The sequence below is a fragment of the Neodothiora populina genome (assembly GCF_041146345.1).
Source record: "Neodothiora populina strain CPC 39397 chromosome Unknown canker_contig_17, whole genome shotgun sequence".
NCBI classification, from domain to species: domain Eukaryota; kingdom Fungi; phylum Ascomycota; class Dothideomycetes; order Dothideales; family Dothioraceae; genus Neodothiora; species Neodothiora populina.
In genome coordinates, this window is record NW_027191406.1 from 665,579 (window position 1) to 681,141 (window position 15,563).

Genomic DNA, 15,563 nt, shown 5'->3' on the forward strand with positions numbered 1-15,563 from the left:
TAACATCTGTTCACGTCAATCCATTTTAAGATAATAGCAATCACTGGGAGAAAAAAGATACCCCGCCATGGCGCAAGTCAACACATCACCGCCCACGATGCCTTCTGGCAAGAAGCGAATCGCCGTCATGACCTCTGGAGGTGATGCTCAGGGTATGTCTGGAGCTGTCAGAGCCGTCGTGCGTCAGACCATTGCTTCTGGCTGTGATGCCTTTGCCGTGTACGAGGGCTACGAGGGTCTCGTCAAGGGGGGAGACATGATCAGACACATGTACTGGGAAGACGTGCGTGGCTGGCTCTCCGAGGGAGGCACTCTGATCGGTACCGCACGATGCATGGAGTTCAAGGAACGTGCCGGTCGTCTACAAGCGGCCAAGAACATGATTGCCAAGGGCATCGATGCACTTATTGTGTGCGGAGGTGACGGCAGTTTGACCGGAGCAGATAGATTCAGAGAAGAGTGGCCCAGTCTCGTCGAGGAGCTGGTCACCACAAAGGTCTACACGGCAGAGGAAGTCAAGCCCTTCCAGCACCTCAACATTGTCGGCCTGGTCGGCAGTATCGACAATGACATGAGCAGCACAGATGCCACCATTGGCTGCTACTCGTCCCTGCAGAGAATCTGCCAGGCTGTCGACTACATTGACGCAACCGCCTTTTCCCACCAGAGAGCCTTCGTCATCGAGGTCATGGGCAGACACTGTGGATGGCTCGCACTCATGGCCGGTGTCAGCACCGGTGCCGACTTTGTCTTCCTGCCCGAACAGCCCCCGTCGGAGAACTGGGAGGAGGAGATGTGTGGCATTATCAAGAAGCATCGCTCGCTCGGAAAGAGAAAGACGATTGTCATTGTCGCCGAGGGCGCTCACGACGCCAACCTCAACCACATCGCGCCCAACAAGGTCAAGGATCTTCTATCGAACAAGCTCGGACTCGACACCAGAGTCACCACTCTCGGCCACGTTCAAAGAGGAGGAACTGCGTGCGCTTACGACCGTATGCTCGCCACTCTGCAGGGTGTCGAGGCTGTCAAGGCCGTCCTCGACTCTACTCCTGATACTCCTAGCCCCGTTATTTGCATTGTCGAGAACAAGATTGTCCGCAAGCCCCTGGTCGAGGCTGTCAGACTTACCAATTTGGTCGCAGAGGCGATTGGCAAGAAGGACTTCAAGACGGCAATGAAGCTACGAGACGCCGAGTTCTCCGAGTACTTTAATGCCTACAACATCACCACTGACACCGAGGACCCGGCACTTCTACTGCCTGTCGAGAAGCGTCGTCGCATCGGTATCATCCACGTCGGTGCCCCTGCCGGTGGTATGAACGCAGCCACTCGCGCCGCCACCGCCTACTGCCTCACCCGCGGCCACACTCCCATCGCTCTGCACAACGGCTTCCCTGGTTTCGTCCGCCACCACGATGACAAGCCCATCAGTTCCGTCGAGGTCATCTCTTGGCTCGACGCCGAGAGCTGGGCCAGCAAGGGTGGTTCTGAGATCGGCACCAACCGTGCCCTGCCCTCGGAGTGCGGTTTCGAACACACAGCCAAGGCTCTCGAGAAGCACAACATCGACGCCCTTTTCGTTGTCGGTGGTTTCGAAGCCTTCCACGCCGTCAGTGAGCTTCGCCAGGCGAGAGCCAACTACGAGGCCTTCAAGATCCCCATGGTCATCCTTCCCGCCACTGTCTCCAACAACGTGCCCGGTACCGAGTACTCTATTGGCAGCGACACTTGCCTGAACGCTCTTATCGACTACTGTGACGCCATCAAGCAATCCGCTGCTGCTTCAAGAAGACGTGTCTTCGTCGTCGAGACCCAGGGTGGTGCTTCCGGATACGTCGCTACCATTGCCGGTCTGTCCATCGGAGCCGTCGCCGTCTACACGCCCGAGGAGGGTATCCACCTCAAGATGCTCGCCAACGACATCGCCCAGCTCAAGGAGCAATTCGCAAAGGACAGGGGCCAGAACCGCTCGGGAAAGATCATCCTGCGCAACGAGAAGGCCAGCAAGACATACACGACCGAGATCATCGCCAACATCTTCAAGGAGGAGTCAGGCGGCAAGTTCGACTCGCGTTTCGCAGTGCCCGGACACGTGCAGCAGGGTGGCATTCCCTCGCCCATGGATCGCGTGCGTGCGGTGAGATTCGGAGTCAAGTCATTGCAGCACATTGAGCAGTTCATCGGCAAGACGCCCGACGAGATCGCCGCCGACCCGATGAGCGCGGCGGTGATTGGTATCGTCGGAGCCAAGGTCAAGTTCAGCGCGATGAGGCAGGTCGAGGAAGAGGAGACGGACTGGAAGGACCGCAGGCCGAAGAACGAGTTCTGGATCGATCTGTCCAAGATTGTCGACACGCTCAGTGGCCGCAAGAAGCCCGTGAACGAGGAGATTGCGTGAGCGTTTGAATGAACTGAAATAAAATCAATGAAGACTTTTCGAATAATGGCTTCTTCCTTTTCTTCTGGTTTTGGTTCTCATGTTTTCTTTTTTCTGCATGCATGCATGCATGCATGACTTTACGGCACATGGATATTGTCTTCAATCTCTGGAGGGGAGGGGCAGGAGACGGCAAAGTAGACGAACAAAACAAGAAGATACAATAAACTCAAAGGGTGCCGCAACAATGATTCTCTTGGTGAGAAAAAATGTCATTCACATCTTCTGTACTCTGTTATCGGCGGTTAGGATTTTCCCTGTCTTATTCTTGAGGGCCTAGGTGAGGCGATCAAGTATTCCCAAAGACAAAGACGCCCTTGCCATGCCTGAACCCATCCAGAGTCCCCTGAACGGCCTCGATGAGCGTCTCGCCCTTGGTCTCATAATCCCACCTCGTCTCGCTGACGGGCACATCCACGAACTTCTTCTCTCGAGTGAGCTGCAAAACATGTTCCAGCGTTTTGGCTTTTTGTTCAGGATGCGCCTCGGCCCACCGACTGACCCAGAAGCCATCGAAGCCGATATCCTTGAAGATCTGCAGACTGGCAGGCACAGAGACGGGCTTGCGCGACATGGCGCCGTACGTGACGACTCGCGAGCTGTCCGCCAGGATCTTGGCCATGCTGTTGACCAGCGGGCCGCCGACGCAGTTGAGCGCCAGACGCACCTTCTCGCGCCCGCCGTTCGTCCACTCTGCCACTTGGCTGCGGAACTCTCGAGACTGCGCTTCGGCGTCTGTGATGACTATGTCTGCGCCCAGAGCCAATAGCTCGTTTTTCGTTCTCTCCGTCTCCGCCTCGTCGGCGCGTGCTCTGATGATGTTGATGCTCTTGTAGCCCCATAACTTGCCGAGCTGGATCGCGGCGCGGCCGACGCCCGAGTTGGCGCCGTTTTGTATGAACCAGTCGTTCTTGTCCGGGTTTGGAGAGACAAAGTCGAGCAGCATGCGATAGGCGGTGCACGGGTTTATGCTGGCGGTGCCGACCTGCACGGGCGACAGGTCGGTCTTGTCGGTTATGCGCACGAGGTTCTCGACCGTCGTCTGCGCGTGTGTGCGCCAGGTTCCGAAGCCCGGTAGCCGCATGACGACCCAGTCGCCTCGGGAGAAGTTCTTGACGTTGCCGCCGACGCTTAGCACTTCTGCCACGCCCTCGTTGCCGCCGACTGCTGTGGGCTCTGGCGCGCCCAGGGTCGTGCTGAAGGTTGGTCTCGAGGGGTACACGCCTTGGATCTGGTTGATGTCTGCTGGGTTGATGGGCGAGGCTAGGAAGCGGAGCGTAACGAGGTCTTTGGACGCGGGAGGGATTGAGTGTGAGTGCAGTTTTAGAACGTCCTTTGGTTCGCCGTATTGCGTAAAGGCGAGCGCTTTGGTCTGCTCGTAGCCGTACGCTGAGAGGTGTCTTTTGGCTGTCATCGTCGTTGTTCTTGCGATTGTGGGTTGCGTTGCAGCATGGCGTAGTAGTGGTGATGATGATGATAGTGAAGAGCTGCAGCCGAGACTACTCGGTGCTTTGGTGAATTGTCGTAGTGCTAACGACATAATGGATCCTCGAGTCGAAGAGAAGAGTCGAGTTTTGTCGTGGTGTGATGGTGTATGGTAGAATGATTGACTGATTTGGTTAGACCTTCTCAGACAGGTTACTGTAAGTCCGCCAGCCGACCACTGAACAAACAATGACGTCGCCCGCCATGTTCCGACGCCAAGCTCCTCTCCACTCCTCCGGCCCTCTTCCTCCGCCCCAGCTAACACGATACCTACCGCCTGGCAGTAATGCGCCTCATGCAGAGGGGCCTTCCCTGGACTCTATCGCTAACACCGCAATGGTCGTCGCCAGTACACACGGATATCACTCTGGACAGGTACAAGCACAAGGATACTGGCTGTTCTGTACTCATGCCCATCTCGCCAGCACTAGAATTGTAGAAACAAGAAAATTGACGTGCGGTAACGTGGTCAACCTGATAAGACGACTCACTCCCTCTCCCCTGTATCTGTCTATGTGCTGGAAGGTACTTATACATCCATAGTCCTCTTGTATGAGATATACAAGACCCTTGCAGTATCAAGAGATAAGGTAAAAAAGCAGGAAGCAGCGAAGCGAGGACAAGATGTGACGATAACAAATCAATTGTTTGTCTAGCCGCAAGTGGCTAGTCTGTGCTCGAACTAGTTGCTTGAGGAGCATGTGGCAATCACTAGGTAATCGAGCGTTGGTTACAGTGTCTACTGTGTGGACTTGAAGAGCTGATTGGAGAACGATCACCCATTCATACGGCAACGAGAACAGCAAGCATATCAATGACAAGTAAAAGGAACTCCACAGCAGAACTGACGACAAGACCCAATCCCCAGAATCACTGATGCTCATGATACCGCCGACACATACCTCTAAGCCACGGCTTACAAGCACCAATCTCGCCACTGGCACCAATGGCCGCAAACGACGTTGTAGCCCTGGTTTGGAAGAAAGAAGAACCCAGCACCCTCTCGTTAGTGCCACCTCTCCCTCCTCCTCCTGAACCCTCTATTCCGCCCTCAGAGTAAGTAGGAGGTTGACAAAGCGCGCGAACACAACTCCCGCAAAACGCCCTCTCGCAGACCTCGCAGCGCTCGCTGTTGATGACATGTGCATCCACCGCCGACGACGACGGTCCACCACCACCAGGTCTGATGAGTTCCCTGCACGCCTCGCATGCCTTCGTGTACGGCCACGTATCCGGCTTCCACGGCACGAGAGCATGGCGATCGAGATTCTCGATGCCAGGTCTCTTGAGCTTGACGACCAGCTCTCTCAGGAAGCGAGGGTGCCATTCGTCCTTGTGCGTTTCGAGCAACTTGTCTGTCTTCTTGTATGCGAAGAGGTCGAGGATCAGACGGCGGGTGGGCGCCGAGTCGCGCATCGTCGAGTCGTACAGGATCCATGTGTCCGAGGGGGTTGGTACGCTGTTGGTTGATTCTGATAGCCGCGCGATCGTGTCTAGGATGTGGTTGTTTAGCGCCAAGGACAGGAGACGGTCGGATAGGCTGTAGAGGTCGAGAAGCAGGAAGTATTTGGGGGAGCCGTGCGAGTTGCGCAGATCGCCGTCTGAATGTGTAATGGTCCAGTGTGGGCTAGAAGGAGGAAATGGAGAATAAGGGGTTGTCGGGCTGTGAAAGGAGTGACGGGTCGACGACGACATGCCCGGGCCGGCGTTGTGCAGTCGCAGACCCCATCGACTTGTGTCTGGCATGGCTGGCGCAGCTTCATTGCAGGCAGGTGACAGGGCGGACGGAGTGGTCAAGCATCCTGTGTACAGCCACCAGATGAACCACTCGAAAACCTCCGGCTTCTCTTCTGGCAGTCTCACCGTCTGATCTAGGCCCTCGGTAAAGGTCCCGTTCAGTGCAGCAGCGAAAAAGGGTGAGGCCGATGTCAAGAGTTCGCGGTGGATGGTGTATGTAGTTGGACCATGACTGCCTTTAGTCGATGCTGATCCCACGACAACGGTAGCAATCGAGTTGAAGCCCTTGAAGCTTGTGCGCAGGTTGTAGCGTGGTTGAGGATATTGAGCTGTTGGAGCGCACCGCAGGCTTGGTAGGGGTCCCTCACATGCACATAGCAGCTCGGAAGGTGTTGGCGATGGTTGCAGATCCTCTGCCATGGTCATGCAAGGGAGCAGAAGACTCTCGCGCAGGTAGATGGGCATGCAATCGTGCAGTTTCACCCCCCAATTGCACTCGTTGCCACGTAGATTGTACGTATCGAATCTCACTGCACCAGGGCAATAGCAATCTGCCAGAACAACCTGCGTCTGAGGGACCATGGGACTAAGAGGCAGGGGAAGTCGTGATAAGTATCGAGATTGCGCTGCATGGTGTCTGACTTCCAGATCTCTTTGTTAAACATGCAAGCGTGTTTGTCAAACTGCCGAAAACGGACAGCTTCACTCTCACCTTTAGCTTCCCATCGACCGGATTTGTGCAGGCGTATGTACGCTTGGATTATTCACATTTGGCCGAAAGGGGGTTGGAACGGAGGACAAGAGAGTGTGCGTGGCAAGAAAGATGGCAATTTTGGAACAGCACGAGAAAACCCACTGGGAACATAGGAATGTGCGCAGCGTACCTGCAGTTGCTAACATATTCTTATGGAATGCATCCACTTTAGGAAACCATCCGTTTCGGTAAAAGTACAAAATAAAAAAAACCCAATTGCTTTTTTGGTATGCCACTTGACAATATGTTCGCTCTAGTGGGAACGCAAAAAATATCGAGATCTTGAGCTATAATCGAGGAAGTGGTCAAAGCCCTACTTCTGACCTGCCTGCACTTGACCTGAACCGGGGGTGTTAGCAGAATTAAACTACTGCGGCGGAATAAAGAAAACTCACCAAGACGAGAGTAGAGCATGAACAATGCCATCTGGTTGCACTCTTGTGTACCAGTAATCGTGACGAGACGCTCGTTGCTGTTATCCTGAGGTTCGTTGATTTTGATCACACTTCCGGAAAGCTGTCTGATCTCATTGATCTTGGCGCCACCCTTACCGATGATGGCACCAACCATGTCGTTGGGAATGAAAATCTGCTGGGTCAGAGGCTGGCCGGGTACCATGCCCTGCACAGGTTGTTGTGGAGGACCTGCGTGGCCGGCCGAAGGTGCGCCACCGTGAGCACCGTAAGGAGTCGGCGCCTGGGGACCGACACCGACATAGGGCTGAGGTTGACGTGGAGAGGCGGCGCTGTAATGGATAGGTGCAGCTGGGTGCGGCTGTGCGGGCTGGGCATAGGCGGGTTGCATGCCATAGCCTGCCTGTGGGGCGCGCTGTGCAGGGTTTTGGCGACGGAAGTTGTCAGGAGGTCCCCATTGGCCGCCAGCGGGCTGTGGAACGTAGGGTACCACCTGCATACCACCGGGCACAACACCGGCGGGAGCGCCGCTGCGTGTGGCGTAGGCTGAAGCTGCAGCGCCGCCAAATCGTTCGGTCAGCTGTTCAACGAGGGTGCTACCGACGTAGTAAGTGGCAATGTGGACGGCATCTGCAACACCAAGAACGACAAGAGAGCGCTCGGTGGAAAGAGGAAGACAAGAGTCAGAGGCATTCAAACGAGCACCGGAGGCTTCCTGAATCTCGCGTATCCTCACACCGCCCTTGCCAATGATGGAGCCGATCAAAATGTGAGGGATCAGTAGGCGGAGCGGATATGTCTTTGACTGGGGTGTCGAAGCAGCCTCGAGGGGCTCCATGTTGAGAGTGCGAATAATGAGACCAAAGGCCTTTGCCACGGCATCGACAAGACCGCTGACGGTCAGAATGCGCTCTACGGCACCTCTGGAGTAGTCACTGACAGTACACTTTGCACCACTCATACGACGGATCTGAGTGACATTCTCACCACCTTTTCCGATGACAGTAGCTGCCTCGGCACTGGAGATGATGGCTCTTACGTGCAGCCAGTTGCTCTCGTCCTGTTGGTGGTATGCACCTTGATCCTGTGCGGCGTGAGAGCCGTTGGCGGCGCTAGACTGGATAGGTTGGGTCTCGAGGACTTGGGCAGCCGAGGGCATTCCAGAAGGGGGAGCATCGGGAACGACAGTGTCGCCTTGGCCGTCTGTGGCACCATTGGTCGAGGCAGGTGCTTCTGAAGTGGTGGTGGTGGCGGCGGCGGCGACTTCTGTCTCGGGCTTTTCCACAGTCTCTCCTGCGGCGGCCGGAGCAGCTGTGGGCTCTACAGTCTCTTGCGGCTCTTTCTTGTCCAGGGCGGGTCTCTTTGCGTCAGGCTGGTCGGTAGGGCCATTGGGCGATGAAGGTTCCTCAAGGGGCCGCTTCTGCGAGGGAGCGGTAGTGGGAGCTGGTGATGCTGGCATTTTGATGTGTAGTGTGGGGTGTTTGCGTCGAATCAGAGGCGTGGTTTACGTTCAAGCCTTCAGTTTCAAATTTATTTGCACCGACGGTCAAGTCGCGAACGGGAAAGTGAAGTTGTTATGGAAGCTTGTTTTGTTTATTTCGCAGATCTTAAAGTACAGATTAAGGGGCTTTTCTGGTGGTCGGAGAAAGAAACGGTGTCGGGCGGATTCTTGTAAAAGGTGTTGGAAAGCGGATGGAAGACGACGAGGACGCAGAGAAGAGGATGGTGGTGATGGTGGATCAAGGCTCGCCAGCAAAGTGTAAGACGGGAGATGAGTCTGTAGCAGTGTGCGGTGCTGTACTGATGGAGTGTACTTGGAGTATACTGTGCTATGCAGGGCAGCTGATGTTTGAGTGGTGGTGGTAATGGTGGTAGAGTTGTGCTGCAGAGAGAGGTTCGGCTAATGGACCGAGGGTAAGATGGTGGGCAGCAGAAGGAAGGCTGTCAATGTTTCGCAGGAGAGAATCTCTGACTCGGACGCAGATGATTCCGTGTATACTCGGAAGAGGTGCTGGTGATGGCAAGATAGAGGCAGAGATATGAAGGTTTTTTTTGGAGAAGTGCGATGTGCGATATACGGAAGGCGCAGAGCTAAGAAACCTCGAATCCACCTGCCAAACCTTTGATCGCGTTACGTCAAGGCGAATGAACGCTGATGTGGCGCGAGAAGAGAAGAAAGAAGAGAAGAGGGGGGGAACCGAAAGACAAGAGAGAGCAGAAGGGAAACGTCACTCGATGTGATGTAGTGGACGATGTAGAGATGGGTGTTGTACCTTGGGGGATGAGGTAAGTGTAGAGGCAAGTGCAGGAGGAGCAACTAAGGTACGGCACAAGTAGAGTAAGGTAGGTACGCTATGTCGTTTTGAGGAGGCTCAGAGCAAATAAGAGCAAAGCAAAGCAAAGCAAAGCAAAGCAAAAGCTGGAGTGAGGAGCTTCCCGTGTTCTCTGTCAGGGCTTTGCTTGTCTCTTGTGCGCTTGCGACCATGACTGCGCTATTTTCTCGAGGGGGCCAGCTGGTATCACGTGCACACTTCGGCTCTTTCGATAACCTTAAGGCAACTCCCAAGGCACCTCACGCGAGGCAGTCGACAAGGCGCGGCACGAGTCAGGTATTCTACAGTAGATAAAGAAATGTACAGGGCAATAATGAATTCGACGAGTGCCTCCTGCCTCCTGCCTGTGCTTACCTTGATCTCGAGGGCTGATCGCGGGGCTGCTGCTGCTGCTGCTGCTGCTGCTGCTTCGTGTCAGGTACTCTGTGTACCAGAGGATGCCTTGTGTATAATAAGGTAAGGTGTTTGTGTGTTGTATGTAGTGTGTCCTATCATGTGTACAGTACTAGAAAGTGTGTCAAGTCGAGCCTTGGCGGAGAAGAGAATACCGCTATCAATGTTCACGGCTGGAATAAATTGGTAATTGGAGTAGCCACCTAGTTGGTGAAGGAAACGAAGTGACTCGGACACACAGATCATATGGCTGCACATGTTGTAGACTTCTATCTAACCAGTGTCCCCTTTTGAACGCAGAGTAGACAGAATCAATCACAATATAACAGCAATGATTATAGAAATGGGATCAGTAAAAGTGACGCATTATTAGGGTTGTTACCGTGTTGCAGCAGGCACAGCGAAGCAAACCACCACCAATCCCACCCTGCTCCATAGCGTACAAAGACGTCGTCGTCTTCTTCTTCTCTCCTCCCACGCATCCATCTGCCTCCCCCCCTCTCCCGCCATCTGCACCCTGTCCCTTCAAGTCTGCGTGTTGCTGTCACTATTTCATCCTGAGGTGGATTTAACTATTCATTTCAGCCAAGCAACCCAGCCTAGCCTGCCGATTTCTTCGATTCATACCGTACCATCATACCAGCATACCAGCATACCAATTATTCTTCTCCCTCCCATCGTCACAGTCTTTGTTCACAAGACCCATCACCTGTGGCTTTAACTAGTCATGGCTCAACCGACCCAGCTCGCATGTGAGTATCATGTTGATTTCTGATACACATTCATGACATGTGACACATACTGATGATGGCGCTGCACAACAGATCGCACCGCCAAGGGCGTGGGTATCCTCGATGCTGCTCCTGTCTACGAGAACCTCGCCGGCTTCCAGAGGCCCGAGGGAAACCTCCGTTGCTGCGTATACTCTCCCGACGGCAGATTTTTTGCCTGGGCCTCCCCCGAACAGGTCACCATCATCGACGCCTCTGTCGGCCACGCCGTCTCCGTCCTGCCGGCGACCAATGTCTTCGAGCTCGGCTTCTCCCCTCTTGGTACCTACATCATCACCTGGCAGCGATACTCCAAGGACGAGGACGGCAACGCTACAAAGAACCTGAAGGTCTGGAAGACCATTGACGACGATGCAGGCGCCGAGGGTCAGCGCTCTGTCGTCGGTCAATTCGTGCAGAAGAACCAGACTGGCTGGAACCTGCAGTACACGCAGGACGAGCAGTTGTGCGCCCGCTGCGTCACCAACGAAGTCCAATTCTACCAGCCCTCTGACCTCGGCACTGTGTGGAACAAGCTGCGCGTCGAGGGCGTCCAGGACTTTGCCCTGTCTCCTGGCAAGCAGCAGAATGTCGCCGTCTTTGTGCCTGAGCGAAAGGTAAATCAATAGCCCATAATCAATCATGCAAAGCATCGTCGCTGACGTGTCTTGCAACTCTACAGGGTCAACCCGCTGCCGTCAAGGTCTACAACGTCCCACAGTTCAACCTCCCCGTCTCCCAGAAGACGTTCTTCAAGGGCGACAAGGTCCAATTGAAGTGGAACAACCTTGGAACCAGCGTCATTGTCCTCGCCCAGACCGAGGTCGACAAGACCAACAAGAGTTACTACGGCGAGACCAACATGTACATCCTCAGCTCCAATGGATCCTTCGACGCTAGAATCCACCTCGACAAGGACGGACCCATCCACGATGTCTCCTGGTCTCCCAACTCAAAGGAGTTTGGTGTCGTCTACGGCTATATGCCCGCCAAGACGACCATCTTCAACCAGCGCGCTGTCGCTCAGCACAGCTTCAACCTGGCCCCTCGCAACACCATCATTTTCTCGCCCCATGGCCGCTTCGTCATCGTCGCCGGTTTCGGCAACCTGGCTGGTCAGATGGACATCTACGATATGGAGAAGAACCACACCAAGATCTGCACCATCGAGGGTAGCAACACCAGCGTCTGCGAGTGGTCGCCAGATGGCAAGCACATCTTGGCTGCCACCACCAGTCCCAGACTCCGTGTTGACAACGGTATCCGCATCTGGCACGTCAGCGGTGCCTTCATGTACAACGAGGACATCAACGAGTTGTACCACGTCACTTGGCGCCCTCAGTCGGCCGATCAATTCCCGCTCGGCAACCCTCTGAGTCCCGTCCCTGCTCCTCACCCTTCGGCAGCATCATTTCTTGCTACCAAGAAGACACCTTCCAAGCCTGTCGGTGCTTACAGGCCCCCTGGTGCTCGTGGTACCTCGACTCCTCTGCATTTCAAGCGTGAGGACGAGGGCGGCGCCGCTTTCATCAACACTGGAATCTCCTCGACCAACGTCGGATCCAATGGCTTTGGCAAGCCCAGGAGACGCGAGGTGCCCGGTGCCGAAGCTGTTGACCAGCTGCCGCCCGGCGCCGCTCCTGGTGGAGGTGTCAGCTTGACCGGCACTGCAGAGGGTGACGAGAACCTCAGCAAGGCTGCCCTCAAGAACAAGAAGAAGCGCGAGGCGAAGAAGGCCAAGGAGGCCGAGGCCAAAGCCGCCGGATTGGCTCCTGAGACCAACGGAGACGGTCGTCCCCGAAGTCGCTCAAAGTCAGGTCGTGATGGCTCTCGCAGCCACTCTCGCCGTCGCGAGGGTGACGGTGGAGCACAAGCCAGCCACAGACAAAACAACAAACCCGCGCAAGCACCCGTGACTGCTGCAGCTCCCGCACCCGCCGCTGCCGCTCCTGCCATAGACGTCACCAGCCCCGCCGATGGCTCGCCTCAGGACAAGAAGATTAGAGCTCTCCTCAAGAAGCTTCGCGCCATTGACGACTTGAAGATGCGTCAAGCTGGCGGCGAGAAATTGGAGGGCACTCAGGTCATGAAGATCGGAACCGAGGAGGGTGTGAGGAAAGAACTGAATGCTCTTGGTTATAACGAGTAGTACATGTAAACTGGCGACGAACATGACATGATCAGGACATGCCTTTCTTGACTGTAAGGAATGAAGGGGAGCAATAACAAAAGAACAAAACATTCGATTACAAGGAACCAAAAAGAAAAGGCAATCGCTTTGCCACTTGGGATAGTATTTATTCCCAAGTACTGACTTGTGTCGTCCCCGTCCCAATAATGATGCGACTGCTGCTGACTAGTGGATGTACTTGTAATGGAAGGAGAGCAGATGGTCGTCCGTGATCTCCTTGGAAGTGACGTGTACTCAACGTATATCGAACCCAGATGACCGAGGACAAGGTATGCCAACCCAGCAAAAATCAAGACATCTTCTAGAAAACTAAACAGCAGGGAGAACAAACCCACCACTATAACTAGAAAGACGGACAAGAGAATATACGTACACAGCCTGATTCCCTGCACCTCCAGCCAGCCAGCCAGTTAAGCAGAGCGAAAGAGAAACAGGACGTAGAAGTAAAGAATGTGAAAATGAATAATAATGCAGCTTAGATCGCAAGAACAAGAACAATGTCATCAGACTCCAATCGCTGAACTGTATCAACGACTGCAATGTCTATGCAAGCATAAGACCCTGCAGTGTCTCTACTTCTGCTTGTTTTACTCAACCTTTCACATCAACCGTCAATCGTCCGTCATATAGAGTGCAGTGGATGTGAACGTGCAGCAGGCCGAAGCAATTGTCGCCCTAGATTCCGACACCGTACCAGTAAGTGAATACAATGGAAAAAAGGAGGAAGAGGGAGGGAGAAAGGACAGGGTTTCCCTCTGTATTCCTCACCACCCCTTCGCTTTGGGCCTATTCATTGCCTTTCGCAGACTACAGTATAAGCCAGCCAGAAGAAAGATTCAACCGTCATCTACAGCAGTGCAGTGATGTGCATGTGCCTTACTCAACCATCTGTGCCTATGTACCTATGCTGTCCATTGTTTTGACCTTACGTTACGTTGCGTTGCTTTTGCACTTGCAACACTCGCTTCGCTGTATGAATGGGCGGTTGGACGGTCACGTGGGGATCTGAGAGTTGATGTCATATTGCTTGTTAGACGAGATGGAGGAGTTGGAGTTTACTAAGGTATAATTCGCGAGGGGTTGGAAATTACTGGGACTGTACGGAGATCAAAAACAGGATGGGGTTGGGGGAAAGGGTGGGTTCTCGCTTTACTGCAGATGTTCACGTTCTCTGGTATTGGGGTTTTCTTTTATCAATTTTGTGATCTATCTGGTTACTTGATGAAGTACATCTGAATGCTAGAGATTCCAGAGCCAGACACATTTGAGGTTACGGATTTCCCCTTGAAAATGTCTGTCTTGGCCAGGGTGGATGTGTATGCTATATCGCCATCTTCCATCACGTGTGTGGTGGAAAGTCAATAGAAAAGAAAAAAAGAGGACAGTGTAACTCGCGCCAGGATATCAGCATGAACAAGTGATCTGGACCAAATTGGGTATATGGATAAGATAGCCACCTCCTACTCCCCCAGAATGCATACCAACTCCCTCAAAGCATTGCAACAAAGAAAACAGAAGTCAGAAATCCAACAATAACCAGCGCTCTGGTCACACCAGCGCGGCGATCCTGTTCCAGACCAGCATGAACACCAACGACCGCACCAGAAGTCTGAGCCTGCTCAATGATTCTTGGCACGTGGCGCTTCTCAACGTACGGCAGCGAGCGCTCCGAGATGTCGATGACAGGAATATCCAGAAGCGAGAACCCAGGCGTTCCGTCACGCTTGGTCTTCGAGGACGAAGCGTCAGCCGTTTCCTGGTACATCTTGATCGAATTGATGAGCCAATACGCATTCGCGAAAGCGCCGGGCCGCTGCCCTACAAACGAAGTACAGTCCGAAACGCCCGTCTGCGCGGCACACCCTCCAGTGTTGTAGACTTGGTCTGGCCAGTTCTGCTTGCCGCAGAAACTCTGGTTGATGACGATGGAGAGGTTCGACAGGTGCGCGTCGAATTCGCAGCCTTGAAACTTGGCCACGGGCTTCTGCGACCATGAGGATGGGTCGGGCGAGGACCCGGCGGCGAGGTCTGCGGGGACGGTGCCACGTGGGTAGAACCAAAAGGTCAGGGCGTCTGCTTCCCAGAGCATGGCGTAGACTCCGCCGCCCTGCGTGTTGAACTTAGGTCCTGCGGTCGAGTGCGCTCGGACTTGACCATTCATTTTGATAGTGTCGTTGACCGGCGCAGTGATGGAGCAGCCTGCGTTTTTGGGTTGCACGGGATCGTTGACATCACAGTCCACGGTGGACATTGTGCCTGAAAAGGTAGAAGAGTCGTTGCGCACTGCGCAGCCTGCAGAGGTGTGTAGAGTAAAAGCGTTGGTGACTTGATTGTTCACGCCCTCGAGAATGTCAATCTCTCCGTTCTCTCCAGGCCAGACTGGATTGTGGGAAAGCATCCAAAGAGCAGGCCAGGAGCCGCAGCCGGAAGGAGAAGCCTGGATGTCCGCGACGAGAAGACCGTGAGTCCAAGCCTGCTGGGACTGTATGCGGACGCTCTGACGACCTGTAGTGGTGACGGACTTAAAGTCGACCCCGAGATACACAGACGAATCTGTCTGAGAGCCCCCGACGAGACCTATGAGCTCGTTCTTGATGGCTGTTTTGGAATCTACGTATTGCACAAAACCATCAGTGGGGTCACTGGCAGTGAAAAAGTCGAAAGTGTCGAAGAATGAGGCGCCTTGGAAGGAGTCCGAGAGAATGTAACGTGCATGTGCCGTCAAGGCAAGACATGACACAGCGACCAGCGCTGTCAGAGAAATGTTTGGGGATGCGGAAGGCATACTGATGATCTCGGTAAGAAAATATAGCTTTTTGGAAGTTGATCAAGGAGAGTTGCTATTTGTAAGGACTGTGCAAGCGGGCACCGAAGCACTCGCAAGGTAATGATCGAATGCCGTGGCAGGAACAAGAAGGAAGGAGGAGAGTCTTGGACATGCTGATTCATATACTGCGAGCAAGGACATTGTCTCAATGGTTAGTTGCACAAGGGCGACAATGGAGGGGACAATGAGCGTGTGTAACAAAGGGTTCGAACAACGCAGC

The 15,563-nt window shown here is 54.2% G+C and overlaps 5 protein-coding genes across 6 annotated transcripts; 2 read left to right on the plus strand and 3 right to left on the minus strand.

The window, feature by feature from the left end:
- Positions 1-67: 67 nt before the first annotated feature.
- AAFC00_004139 (uncharacterized protein) lies at positions 68-2,401 on the plus strand (the record flags this gene model as incomplete). The annotated part of the gene is made up of 1 exon (XM_069343729.1): positions 68-2,401. The coding sequence occupies one exon, from the start codon at positions 68-70 to the stop codon at positions 2,399-2,401; it is 2,334 nt and encodes a 777-aa protein (XP_069202281.1).
- A 328-nt stretch (positions 2,402-2,729) lies between these two features.
- On the minus strand, positions 2,730-3,980 carry AAFC00_004140 (uncharacterized protein; the record flags this gene model as incomplete). Of its 2 annotated transcripts, none has more annotated exons than XM_069348142.1 (1): positions 2,730-3,980. In XM_069348142.1, one exon carries the CDS (start codon positions 3,978-3,980, stop codon positions 2,730-2,732), a length of 1,251 nt encoding a protein of 416 aa, XP_069202283.1. The 2 variants fall into 2 exon arrangements, with proteins under 2 accessions (XP_069202283.1, XP_069202282.1); XM_069343730.1 differs by having other exon boundaries at positions 2,730-3,854.
- Positions 3,981-6,729: 2,749 nt separating this feature from the next.
- Positions 6,730-8,288, minus strand: AAFC00_004141 (uncharacterized protein; the record flags this gene model as incomplete). Its single annotated transcript, XM_069343731.1, has 2 exons — positions 6,730-6,755; positions 6,812-8,288. The coding sequence occupies 2 exons, from the start codon at positions 8,286-8,288 to the stop codon at positions 6,730-6,732; spliced, it is 1,503 nt and encodes a 500-aa protein (XP_069202284.1).
- A 1,994-nt stretch (positions 8,289-10,282) lies between these two features.
- Positions 10,283-12,474, plus strand: AAFC00_004142 (uncharacterized protein; the record flags this gene model as incomplete). The annotated part of the gene is made up of 3 exons (XM_069343732.1): positions 10,283-10,307; positions 10,380-10,942; positions 11,008-12,474. The coding sequence occupies 3 exons, from the start codon at positions 10,283-10,285 to the stop codon at positions 12,472-12,474; spliced, it is 2,055 nt and encodes a 684-aa protein (XP_069202285.1).
- Positions 12,475-14,005: 1,531 nt separating this feature from the next.
- On the minus strand, positions 14,006-15,301 carry AAFC00_004143 (uncharacterized protein; the record flags this gene model as incomplete). Its single annotated transcript, XM_069343733.1, has 1 exon — positions 14,006-15,301. One exon carries the CDS (start codon positions 15,299-15,301, stop codon positions 14,006-14,008), a length of 1,296 nt encoding a protein of 431 aa, XP_069202286.1.
- Positions 15,302-15,563: the final 262 nt, after the last annotated feature.